Source organism: Pieris napi, chromosome Z, assembly GCF_905475465.1.
Source record: "Pieris napi chromosome Z, ilPieNapi1.2, whole genome shotgun sequence".
Taxonomy (NCBI): domain Eukaryota; kingdom Metazoa; phylum Arthropoda; class Insecta; order Lepidoptera; family Pieridae; genus Pieris; species Pieris napi.
Genome location: NC_062259.1, coordinates 12899204 through 12912633, shown reverse-complemented (window position 1 = coordinate 12912633; position 13430 = coordinate 12899204). Strand labels below are relative to the sequence as shown.

Genomic DNA, 13430 nt, shown 5'->3' with positions numbered 1-13430 from the left:
GAGAAGCCTTTTACACGACACTTAAAGTAAAAATCTAGTAAAACGTATAACGTTTGACGTGCGGAAGTCATAGTTTATAAGTTATATATCCAACAGTTTATATAAAGAATTACAAATCCAAATGTAAGGAAACAATTTATATAAACGACTCTAGTAAAGATAAGGTAAACGCCAAGTGTCGACCCAGAACGTTCAAAGAGTAATTGAACTACACGCTACAGCATTTATTTATCGATTTTTCTTAAAAAAAAATTATAATAAAGAACATGGATTTTCTATGCAAACATATTATGCTAACTGTACATCGAGTTTGAATTATATAAAGTAATAAAAAAAGGCTTCAGCGTGCGACTCTCATCCCTGAGTTCGTAGGTACGATACCCGGCTGTGCACCAATGGACTTTCTGTCTATATGCGCATTTAACATTCGCTCGAACGGTGAAGGAAAACATCGTGAGGAAACCGGCTTGCCTTACAACCAAAATGTCAACGGCGTGTACCAGGCACAGGAGGCTGATTACCTACAGTTACAGACATCTGAGGCCAAGTCTAAAAAGGTTTTAGCGCCACTGATTAAATTTTTAATAAAAAAATTAAACCAGCATTAGATGTAAACTGAAATATTAGCCATTGAAAGCCTCCAGAACTGTGTGGAAAACATTTATTGTTATAAACTGATCATCATACTAAAATATTAATATATTTAGCTTTTTTATGGGGCATGATCACACACTTGTCGATCAATGAGAGGGTATCAGCAGCAACGAGGCCAACGTAGACAACGTTGCATTCCGGTGAAATTCGACTAAACGGGAAACTTCACTTAATAAAAGGTCAAAAAAGGGACTTCTGTATTACTGTGCTTCGTGTCTTGACAAACCTAGCTTGCATATTGGCTATTGTTTTATTAAATATCACACCAAAACTATTTACAGAGTGATATGTATCAAAGTTTGTTGGTTTTATTTAAATGAATAATTATTATTTGTTTGTTTATATATCTTTTTAAGAACCCGTAGTACTGTGTATATTATGTGTTTAATATTATATACTTTATTTTATTTATTCCCGACATTATCGTATTGGGATAGTTTGTAAATATAATGTACGTATTGTAAATAAATTAATTTGGCCAAAATCGACTTGAGTTGGCGGTATGTGCAAAAATTGAGTGCAAAAGAATTAATCCAAGGAGGTTGGAATTAATTCAACAATATCACATACAACAGTTTACTTTAGTAATCAATTTATTTAAATAATTTTGTCTCTGGTATAGATTAGTCGTCGGTGCCTATTGATATATTTTCCGTTTAAAGATGAATTGCGTATATAGAATTTCATTGCACAATTGGAGATTAAACGCAGAACGTAAGTTAAAAAAGTTAAATTTCAGCTCAATTAATACCTAGTAACAGTGGTAGCTAATTTGCAAGTTTTAATAATTACCTACTTATAAAAACAATTTTGTCTTCATCGGCTTCATCAACTCCGAGTTAGTAGATTTGAACCCTGTCTGTGACGAATATCTGTGTATTTAATAATCGCACGATGAAAAACATAGTGAGAAAACACATGTTGTGGACCGCCAAAGTACGACCGCGTACCAGCCCTGCGATTTTGTAACTCACTTTTCGAAGACTGCCAAATCATAAAATGACTGCTTCACGACTGATTTGAGAGCGACCGCCGATGCGAAAACCGCTGTGTGAGTTCGAAAAGTGAGTTACAGAATCGCAAGGCCGGTACTGAAGAAAAAACAAATGATCACAATAATTCTGACACCAAGACGGTTGTAACGTTGTATTCATTCGTGTATCATTTTACATAAGCACACCAAACTACAGTAGGTATATAGATTATATGTATCTCGATATGCTATTTAACTGTTGTCGCAGCCGAGGATCAGTAAGAACTTTATAATAACTTTGGGACATTAGTAAAGGTCAAGGACGGGCCATTTATATTATATATATAATAATTATTACTATTCCTATTATTTCTGTATTCGTCGAATCAGTTTGGTGGAAATTTACAGTTTAATAAAAATATTAAAATTTGCGGATGGCAATACCTCTACACTTTAATCGGTGATCTGTTTAAGATAAACGTTTCGTCGGGATCGAACTCGGAAAAGTTTGCCCCAAATAGCTTTATCCATTTTCTTATAAAATCAAATTAAAAAATCATTTATTCAATGTAGGTAACAGAATGTACACTTATGAACGTCAAAAAAAATATACATTAATGTTTGTAAATTAATGTAAGGAGCTGCAACCATTACACCATGTTCCACATGCCATCTTAAGTAATAAATAATAATACAATAAATTAAAAACAAAGATTTGTCGTATATCAGCAGGAGGCATGGTGAAACAGGAGCACGCACTTACATTCTCGTGGGAACAACACGCAAATACATCACAACTAACATCACCGCATATAGTTTAAATACCTCAAATGATACAACTACTTTCGAGAAAAATATACCGGTATCATAAAAAAGAAGAATATAATAAATGTAAAAATTTTAATATGAAATTCGTCACTAAGAAGGCCAAGGGGAACGCGTGCTTGGGGTTTTTGGTATTCTTCTATAGAGATATTTAGTATACGCTTGGCGCTTTTAGTTTGTCAGTTATATGTAAAATATTTCATGATTTAAAAACAGGATTCAATATAAGTCTTGGCTAATAATTAATTCATATAATGAGCCAAATTCCTGTCTTTTAACTATATGTCTCTTTTAATCACGCCGTAAAGACATTTGACAGAAAGAGACGAAACATTACTTTAGTTACATGCCGGTTTACGTTTTTGTAATATTCGAGCTCTTGCAGTATTAATTGCTATTCCTTTGATATATATTATTAGATAAAGTAACTCATACAAACAGTATATAAAATTTAAATGCCATACATTAAATATGATAAATATCAATATATAAGTAGACACATAATCAAAATATAATCCTCGATCGAGGTGCATTAAAATTTAATTAAATTTCCAGTTTGCAATAATTAATTATCGAGTGTAACGAGGTGACGTCTGAAACTTTGGCAATACTTCTTTAAAATAATTAAATTACTCTAAAATTTAATTTTAGAGTTATATAAAACCTACCCATGGTTTCTTGAAGAAAGATAAATAATTCAGTGAATGCTTAATAATTCTCAAACAAAATAACATTAATCAATAATAGATTGTTAAATTAATTGATTCCTTATACAAAATAATAAAATCATCACTGCGTATGTTGAGACGATGTCATGAAAAAGTAAACCAAGAAATCTTTATAATAATAGTCAACGTGCAGGATGATTATAACGGTGCTTACTACATATTAGAAAGTTTCAGTTTCCAAGTAGTTTCTTCGCGTTGGATAAAATTCGCCTTAAAGTAACGCTTTTCTGATCGATGAACGTGTAAAATAAATTATTGCCTTTGTCTATCAGCAATACTTCAATGAAGAATCTACTATTCGAAATTATACCCACTAGTATTTTGAATCCCGTCATAAGAGAGAGGAAATTGTTCTGCATAAAATATTTTATGCACAGATAAAAAGATAAAATAATCAGTACACAGAATCTAATTTTCACTTGTAATTAAGGGATTTCCTCCGACCAATTAAGGCTTACATTGTAGAGAATAATTACTCTTGATAATCAGCAGTTTTGAAATGAGCTTTTTAGGACATGAACCAGAAAAGTTTAAATATAGAACCTTTCTAAAAACATTCGTATCTTGATTGGCAAAGTGGTTTTACGGAGGACCTTACACATGTTGTTTATTTTATTTTCATTTTCGAAAGACGTTAAGTTTTGCAGAAGTGACCAATTTCGGGTGGTCAATGACCAGACTATACGTCAATGAAAAGGTAGACCCATTCGTGATGTGGTATTGAAGGAGAATGTTGCGAATACCATGGACTGCAAAAAGAACCAATAAGTCTATTCCCAACCAACTAAAAATCATCACAAGACTGTCGACTATCATTTACAAACGGATGCTTAGCTACTTTGGCCATATTACGAGCAGAGAACCAAATGGTCTCGACAAGTTGGTAATGGTAGAGAGAATGGTGGTAGAAGAAGTCGGGGGTGATCGCCTACCAGTTGGTCTGACCAGGGGTTACAACATTCCTAATGCACTGAGACAAGCTGAAGAGTGGTGTAGAAGAAGCAAGTCGATGCATCACTTAGGGCACTTCAGGACAAGCACGACCTTCAGTAATGAAGTTTGCGAAGAAGCAGTAGCAGACGTGATATGGACAAATTTTATATTCAAATCTTAAAGTTTTCATCGTAAGCGTCCATGTATCAGAAACTCAATAAGTAATATTAGTAAATAGATTTTTTACGCCATCTTTTTCAGCAGAAAAGTTTAGTTCATACCAGACCCTTAATCGACGTTTCAATCAACGTTGATTGAAATATTATTAGACATTGATAGATACTGATGGCTGTAATAAAGAGCTATTTCATTAAACACTGGGCTCTGCAATTCCCATTATGCAGATCCCAAAGTTGGGACATCAGCGCTCTTCGGATATTAAGAGAACTATGTAGTTACAGACATTAGAATCAGTATCGCTTTTAGAAAATACAGGGTAGCGGTGCAGGCCACAACAAATTGTAATAACGTAGAATCTCCAACAATGTAAACTTTAAAAACGACTACAGGAAGCTCCAAGCAGAGCTTACAGTAAAAAGAGTCATTTAACTTTATTACTATAAATATACTGTTATTTTTTTAAAGTTTTAAATTTATACATGTATGATACGTGCGTGCTGAAGTAAATTTAGCTGCCTCCACAACAGATTTATACTCTTACAATTTGACAAATAAAACACAATAAAAATGTATGAAAATTTCATAATTGACCAATTAACTTGCTTTTAAGATCTCGAGATTAACAGCCTGCGTGGTAGATCTATATATATAACATTTACAATTGATGACTAAATATAAACAACTTTGTACATCTTCACAGATACATATAAACGAGTGCTTAGTAATTAGATGATTACAAATTAAATGGTTTAAATCCAGGCTTACTTGGTACAAAGAAAACAATAAACAAAATAAATTAGTCGAGGAAAACTCTTAGCAGTAAACTTATTATGTGCATTATATATATATGCTTGCCATAGGCTTTTATTACCGCGATTTTTAATATTTAATATTTTATAAAATACTACACCAAAACTTAGTTATTTATCACTGCAATGCGAATAGATTGACCACAAATGTAAAAATTGATGGCTGGGGGAGTGAGGAGTCATGGATCGAGGGTACGGGAGGTACAAGGCATCTCAGAGTCGCGCTCGAACGCTGGCTGGATGCAGCCGTGTTTCGCACTGAAAATCGTGACAAAACACTTTACATATTTCTCTTTGGATTGTGGCCTAATAAAATTTTCGGTAAAAATAACGTGAATTTCAATCGCGAGTGTGATTCTAATTTTCGGATGGTTCACGGAAAAAAAAGTATGTCTATTTTACGGAAATTTAGGTCGTGTTTTGTTTTGATAATTAAAAAGCGAATTTGAAAGCGGTATATTAGATTCTTATCTTGGTAAAAAAGTGTGAAGTAAAAAACCCCGTGGAGTTCAGTTTTGTTAAGAATATTTATTATAATATAACGTTATTAATTCCTATCTAGTATTTGTTATTATGTTTATGTGGTTGTCTTCGTCGTTTAAAATGAGGTTCTATGAAACAATTGCAAAATTAAATAAAATGTGAAGCGGAACTATGAACGCAAATGCTGTTGTTATTTGATAAATTCGTCTTGAGAGGAATGTTATGCCTGCTGCTTCGATTTTGTTTTTTTTAAATAATTTTAATATTCATACATTTATTAAGGTAATTTCATACAAAATTAGTAAAAATTATCTCAAATTAACGGAACATTGATGCCGTTAAATACAATTCATCTATTTAAGCTTCAGAAGAACTCTGATATAAAATCATTATTTCAGTGATGATTATAATTATTTGCGTGAAGTAATGAAGAACTGAGAAATTTTGTAACTCGTTATTTGTATTATACCAGGCGTTTCTCGCAAATCTACAGGTAGAGATCTTCATCTAGGTAACTTATGCCTTTGTGCCAATAATTGTATACCTTAGATAAGGCTCCATAATCGCCAATATAAATGATTAAATTAATCTATTAAAACCTAATTTAGAAGTGTACTTTATTGAGCCACTGAATGTAACTGCTTATAGCCTGCCATAATTTATAACCACGGTTTATGCATCCCACCCAAGTCATTAGTAATGTTTGTTCTGTAAAAGATGCAGCGTTTAAACAAGCGTGACGTCTATTTAAAGGAACATAATGTCTCTGTTGTACACAGAACACTGCAATTAATTCTCTCGTGACGTCTTCGTAATTTTTTGGCAAAAAAGCTGTAGTGTATTTCCCAAATGTACGGACAAACGTTCGCAAAAACGCTGTGATTTAAAATTTAGGATTTGTAAGTTCAAAAATATTAAAGCATATTTCAACTTGAACATAAACCAAAATTATATAGAGCAGTCCGTTGTATTTTTTAAAACTAAGTTTTTGTATTTCAAAAAAAGCGTTGGGGTATGTAAAATAAATAATATAAATTAAACAACACAATTATTGATTCAAAAACCAAAAGAAAAGCAGTGGAGTCGGTCATTTGTGCCACGAAGACTATCTTTTTAAGACATAATACTTGCAAAATCATAAGTCTAAAAATAGCAGAGAAATGTCTTAGCATAACATTAAGAACACGGCAGTAGTCCAGCGGTTGAGCGACTTTCAACCCTTAAGCTAGAAACGGCTGGCACTAATTAATTTTTTTGGTGTGTGTGTTCGCGAACACTTGATTGTATGGTGACGGAAGATGTAATTAGAAAACCGGATGTCTTTGACTGAAAAATCGAGGACGTGTCAAACACTGATCACCTCCTTGTATAAGAAAAATCATCAGATGCTTTCTATATGTGTTTTTAAGCTCGGAGTAAAATGATATTAACAAATTAATAGGTACAACCAAGGAAACAATTATTCAATACGGAATATAATTTCAACCAAATTTATTATGTACTTCATAAAAGCATTGAAATAAAATTGTTGTAATTTAAATTATTCCGAGCGGCTAATGTACTTTATTACGCAGCGAATGTTTCATTGGATTCAAGTTTTTAATAATTATTATTTTATCTCTTTGGGATGTAAAATGTTTATTAATTTTGTATTAACTGAAAACGAATATTTAAGGTAGTACTTTCGAAAGTTGTATTTAATTAACCTTTCGAAATAAAATTTGTATGTTATGATTTGAATTTCTAGAAAAATATACGTCATATAGAATGATCAGTTATCGTTAGGATATGCAAAACTGTTATTAGTTCATATCACCTATGTTTGGGTTACGTGACGATACCAGAGTGTTTCAACATTACCTACATTACACTATTGGTTTCGGTATTAAGAATTTGCACGTACATTGCCCTAAAATGACATTAAAATAGCGAGCATAAAATGGGGTGCATAGTTAAAAAACTCTGTTTCAACTCCACAATATTTTCTCGGCGATAGACACACGTTCTTCAAACAGAACAAAGTTTGTCGTTGGGTGAGTCCTTTTCGGTCCCTTCTCTATAACCTGATCTATGAATCAAATCATTCTTTTTGCGTCAAAATGCATTAAAACTTAGCGTAATAATTTTTTGGTCCTTCGAGACAGAATTTTGTTACAAACCTTTTATGTAAGTTTGACATTTAACATTCGTTTTATTGAGTCTGCGTTTTTGTATTTACATATTAGATCCAGTAGTAGTTATATTTCCAATAAATTCACGGACTAATCGTCAGTAACTCAATTAATCTGAAACTAAATAAATCATGAGTAGCTTTTTCATTTAAGTCTAACCCTTAGATTGCTCTAGGACGCATTGTAAAAGTACCTTAACGCGAAGAAATTAATTTTAGTTTGTATTAGCTGGAATTATTTACAGTATCTTATCATCAAGCAACGATTCAGCGTTTTCCTTAGTAATTTTCTCTGACATTTAATTACAACCCCGTTAACTATAAAGAGCTGCCAATATCACCTACAGATTTCTTAATTGCGCATCGGTTACAGCCGGAATGTAAGGAAGTTGTTATTTTCCCTACGGCTCACCAACTACCTTAGAGCTCTTTCATGCGGCATATTTGGATTTTCCTTAAAGTGTATACCTTCCCAATTTAGTTGTGGTGATACTTGTGTGAACTTTGCAAGCTTTCATTTCTATTTTATGAAAAATCTAGAAAATGATAAACTGAAATACGCTTTGTGAACATCGCGCCCTTGCCAACTGGCATATATAGTCTTTAAAAAACTTGGTTCAAAACATTTATTTTACACTTTTTTTCCTCCTTAATACAATAACTATGCACAGTTTTTGATTTCCATGTTTTTTAACATATTTTTTAGCGTTTAGTGTGAGAGATCAGTGAAGGAAAGATAAAATAGAATGAAAGAAGTGTGTTGGTGATAAACCAATGAATTATGTAGCAGCATTTCCTATTGTAATATTCATTTGTCTTCTTTATTTCATAAAACTTCCAAAACTTAACTTGCTCTAAATATACTTTGCAGCTTGTTGCGAAAGTATATAGCTAAAAATCACTAAGCGTAAATTAGAACAAAAGAAGATAACTATTTAAGTTGTAAGTTCTGTCAATTATTCTTAAAAACAGTTGTCGTCTAGTTTATTGTTTGTTACGTAGAAAATATAAAAGGTTTTTAATAGTACTTTAAACGGAAAAACCTCTAGCGAATTCTAATTGTGGATAACTTTAGTCTATTGTAATTATATTTCTTCATCTTCTACGCCACGACAGTTCATTAAATGTTACTATAAACCTTAAGCATTTTCTTAATTGAATAATTTATGTAAACGTTTGAGATATTTACAAATTATAATTAGCTAAGAATCGTCGGGTTAACTGCTTTAATAAGCGAGAGGGAACAAAGCTCAGTAAGATCGTTCTTGACCTGTTTCCATTAAGGCGCAGACCCCGTATTTATCAGTTTTAATAAAGCTCTCAACGTAAACATACACTTAACGCCGCTTCCTAATCGACTACCACGATGACTTTTGAACAGTGTGTATCAGAGTTCCAAGTGAAAGTTATGTACGCTAGGAGATAAACGTGGAGTTGCAGTCCGGGGGTTCCGGGATAATGTCGATGTTCTTCTTCCGCTTACACAACCTACGGCGAGACGAGGGAAAGATGCGCCGAACCAGACGAAACCTGAATGCTGATAATTTGACAGCTCCATCGCGTCTGCTGGAGAAACCGCTAAGCCAGCCTACAGACAGCCTTGACGAAATCGCCTTCCAAATACCCAGGTGTGCTAGTCAACCCGCTCTCTTAGACACTGCACCCTTTGTGATTCCTAAAATTCTATGCTGCAGTATCTTCTGCTTTGTCTATTGCACAAGCCTTTTTCGAAATACCACAGATTGCACCGGAGTCGTAGTTCTACTCCCTTTTAGATTAACTGTTCTATTATTAGTTTAAAAAATTATATATAATATGACTTTTTACAGGTTCGAAGACATTTCCGAGTAACTGCTCTTTTTATATATATTGATTTTCACGTGTGAATTAATAATATTTTTATCGAAACGGTTTGAGCATAGCGTGGATATAAAACAGAGGGTTTGGTAATAACGTTTAATGTACTTGAGCATAAGGGTGGAACACGGATAGTATTGGCTATAGGCTCATTTGTCGAAGGGAGGCTCGTCGGGTATTCTCATAAATTTGGTAGTGACCTTATTATTGTTAACTACCCACCTAACTTCCCAGTTTTCTGTGGCAACTTTAAATAAAAATTTGTGTCGCACAGGATAAACAATTTCAAAGGCATAACTTGAGGCCAGAAATCGTATCTGTGGTTTATTATGTCTGTCCCATTGGTGCAGATTACTAGAATGTATGGTGATATTTTTGATGTCTTTATTTGTCTGTAATAATTTGTATGGCCGAAACCTTTACCTTAGAGCTCAAACTGTATCGTATTAAATAAAGTTTTTATTACTGCATCGGGAGAGGAGTATGGTTAGTGGACTCAGTTTCCGCACTTAGATTCATAATCGGTCCTGGCTAATTAAGCCACCCTAGCTCCTTCCAGAAGGACAGAAGTCTCCTGGGAACTTCGCAGGTTTCACGGAGCGCCCTCACTGCTCCGAGGATTTCTGCACTTTAGCCACAGCCTCGCATTCCAGGACTACGTGGGTGACTGATTCCTCTGCGCTGAAACAGCCTCTGGATCTGTCTATCGCACCTAGGAGAAAAAGATGTTTATTAAGGAGACATTAGTCCGTAATAGATCCTATCAAGGCTAAGAAGTCGCTTTGTTAATTGCGGGTTATCTGCTAGCACAGCCATTTTGGACTGTCTGCAGTCCTTCGCGACCATCGCTGATCGCTGAGTTCAGCGGATCTCTGGCGAATCCAGGTTCGCACTAGCGAGAAGGGCAAGGGGAGGAGCGGATATATCAGGCATCATTCTCGCAAGCTCGTCAGGAGAAGCTTATAAGAGGAAAGGACTATCACACTACAACAAAATTAACGCGCGTAAAACCGGGGGCGATATGTTTGATATTTAGGTTTCAGCAGTCCACGCTGACTAAAGCGTAATATTCCAGGTATAATTTTTAATCTGTGGTTCTGGATGTATGTCGATAGTCTACTATGCCCATTGCCCACTCTTAAGAAAATTTACACCGAGCCCGGACTATGTGATGTAATAGGCGTGTATGAATTAATCGTAGCAATGTATGTGTGTATCTGTACACCTCGTATTGGGTCGTAGGATGACTTGTGAGTGTAGAGTACTACATAAATAATTAATGTATCTTGACCCATTTTATTTCGAATGTTTACTGCCTGAATACTGTCATTTGTCTTTTCGTACCGTTATAGGATATACGGGGAATGTATGGTTTAGTCCAACGCTCCTGTACTTTATAATATATGCACATATATAAATAATTATAGGTTATTAACTAAAAGTGAACTATAAAGGTTGGCTTTTTATTTGACTTGATATCTATAAATGAACTTACTAAAAAACTATTACAAAAATAATAATTAAAAATTGATAAATAAGCTTCAAGATACTAACGGCCAACCTCCAGTAATGGAGAGGCACTAGTAGAAGAAGAAGAAGAAATAGAAAATTTGAACAGATTTAAGGTCTCTGCGGCAATAGATAAACAAGTACACTTATGAACGTTCAAAAAAGAAGTTAACATTTACTACCAGTTCGGAAGTCAAGGGTAAGCAAAACTGGCAAGAAACTTTCCGCCACTCTTTTTAATCGCTAAGTTTTGAGTCATACAAATTGTAAACACATAACACATTAACGCCATGACACATATTAATGAATCTAAATTAGTAAATACAGTTTTAATTATTTCGCTGTTAAATTGTGATTATAGTTTTGGAAACATATAGACAGGGTTACTCTCAAAATAGCGAGATATTATTTCAGCAGTCTCATTTTTACTAATGTAATTAGAGTTCTGGTAAGTTATTCACTCCTAAAATAAGTAGGCCATTAGTGCATTCAGATACTGAATTTAGATTTACTGTTCTCAAATCAAGGGCATAGACGGCACGAGTAGACTACGAAGAAGTTCTATTTTTAATCGAAGTATTTTGTTTTACGAGATTGGTGATTTGCCATGTCTCAGAAGCTAAAAGCGTGTCAGGCACAGAAGGCTGATCATCTACTCACCTATGACTAACAGACATAATATCAGGGGTTTTACAATTGACAGTAGGAGCCAAACTACACTAAAGTTAATATTTGTATTCTATGGTTAACGGTGTTTGCTGTGTCATAAATATTTTAAAATGTCTTTGCAACGTTACGCACTTACGTTACGTTACGCAGAGACCTGTATTTTATTGATATTTTTATTATTAAATTTATTGATAACTGTCGTACCAACGCGTAACAATGATTATTCCGTCTGATCAAACAGAAAATCGGGGCTATTACTACTTGAACTAATAAGTTCTGTAATTTCTTTGTAAATATTCAACTATCGATAAAAATTTGCTATGCTATTTTCCGCATATTTACAATCACTCCAATGGTATAGTGATGGTAGGCCGTTCATGGGATACGATACTTATTTTATTATAATACTAGCTTTCGCTCAAGAATCCTTTTGCGGGCTCGTCAACAATAACTTCGTACTTGAATTCGTGTATGCGGTGATGTTAATTAATTATTTCGTTATCTGCCAAAGTAACCACTACCCAAACTCTATAGTCTCTGGTCGTTCTTACCTGTATAGGGGACACGCACAGAAAAACTTTCAGCTTTTATAAAATGACGAAGGTCTGGCCTAAGCAAAGAGCCCTGGGCTCTTAGGATATTATATTTACACAAAACAATAATGAATTGTTCCCATAAGTAGCTTTTGAGTTTATCTCGTTTGTACAAACAGACTCTCTGGAACTTCAAATAAATAAATCGTTTATTTGCAGAGACAATCAGCCATATAAAAATATACATATATATATATACAAATGTCATATTAATTATCATAACGCATAATAATATCACTTTAGTTATTTATTATTTTGGTCTTTAAACTTCTAATCTAAAAACTCTCCCACGTTATACAGCGAACTTGCCTTTAAAAATGTTATCACCTTCCCCTTGAAAGCATTACACGGCTGTCATCTGTAGCTTCTAGGGAGGGGATTAAATAGATTGATAGCGATACGGTTACATTCTTTTTAATACGTGGTTGAAATGTTGACACCCACAGCCGTGTTCAGTCCCTCGATACAGGCAAGTTTCTTTAAATGTTTTTAATAATTTTGGATACGTTTTTAAACCGCTTCTACAAAATATAAACTTGGTACCGAGTTCGTAAATTATATAATGTTGTAACTAATACTAGGTACCTAGAGAACAAATAAATACTAAAAATATCAACTAATCATACGTAATTGAAGTAAATCATTTGCAATTACAGAGAACGAGCGCAGATAACTTAAAGCCTTTCTTATCCTTGCCGCTTATCAGTTTATCCTCCATTTCTATTCAATTGAGACAATTCAGTTTATATTTTAAAGTGACTATATATTTTCAATGTTTTCTTATTGAGTTCAAGTCCGAAGTCAAGCAGCCCAAGAGTCCTTACTGCATAAGTGGGCATTTTATGGGAATTTTTTCGATACTTTACTTAGCATTATCGATCTACGTATGGTGGGTTGATGAGGGATTTCCTAGGTTTAATTCCAGACGAAATAATAGCAGAAACATACAGAAAATATATTCTGAGTAAATTCGTATTTATTTGTACCTGGATAGCGTTGACTAAATCAGGAGAATATTTTTAGAAATAATCAATAGACACCCCATTG

General features: G+C 33.8%; 1 protein-coding gene across 14 annotated transcripts in view; it reads left to right on the top strand.

The window, feature by feature from the left end:
• Positions 1 to 8978: 8978 nt before the first annotated feature.
• Positions 8979 to 13430, top strand: part of LOC125062599 (potassium channel subfamily T member 2) — a 50865-nt gene continuing 46413 nt past the window's right edge. For 4 of the 14 annotated variants that reach the window (XM_047668613.1, XM_047668616.1, XM_047668614.1 and 1 more), the window contains exon 1: positions 8984 to 9383. In XM_047668613.1, the coding sequence (XP_047524569.1) occupies positions 9214 to 9383 (170 nt within the window). In that variant the 5' untranslated portion in view covers positions 8984 to 9213. Of the gene's footprint in view, positions 9384 to 13430 lie in introns of all 14 variants that reach the window. The other 10 variants (XM_047668622.1, XM_047668612.1, XM_047668617.1 and 7 more) reach the window with 8 other exon arrangements.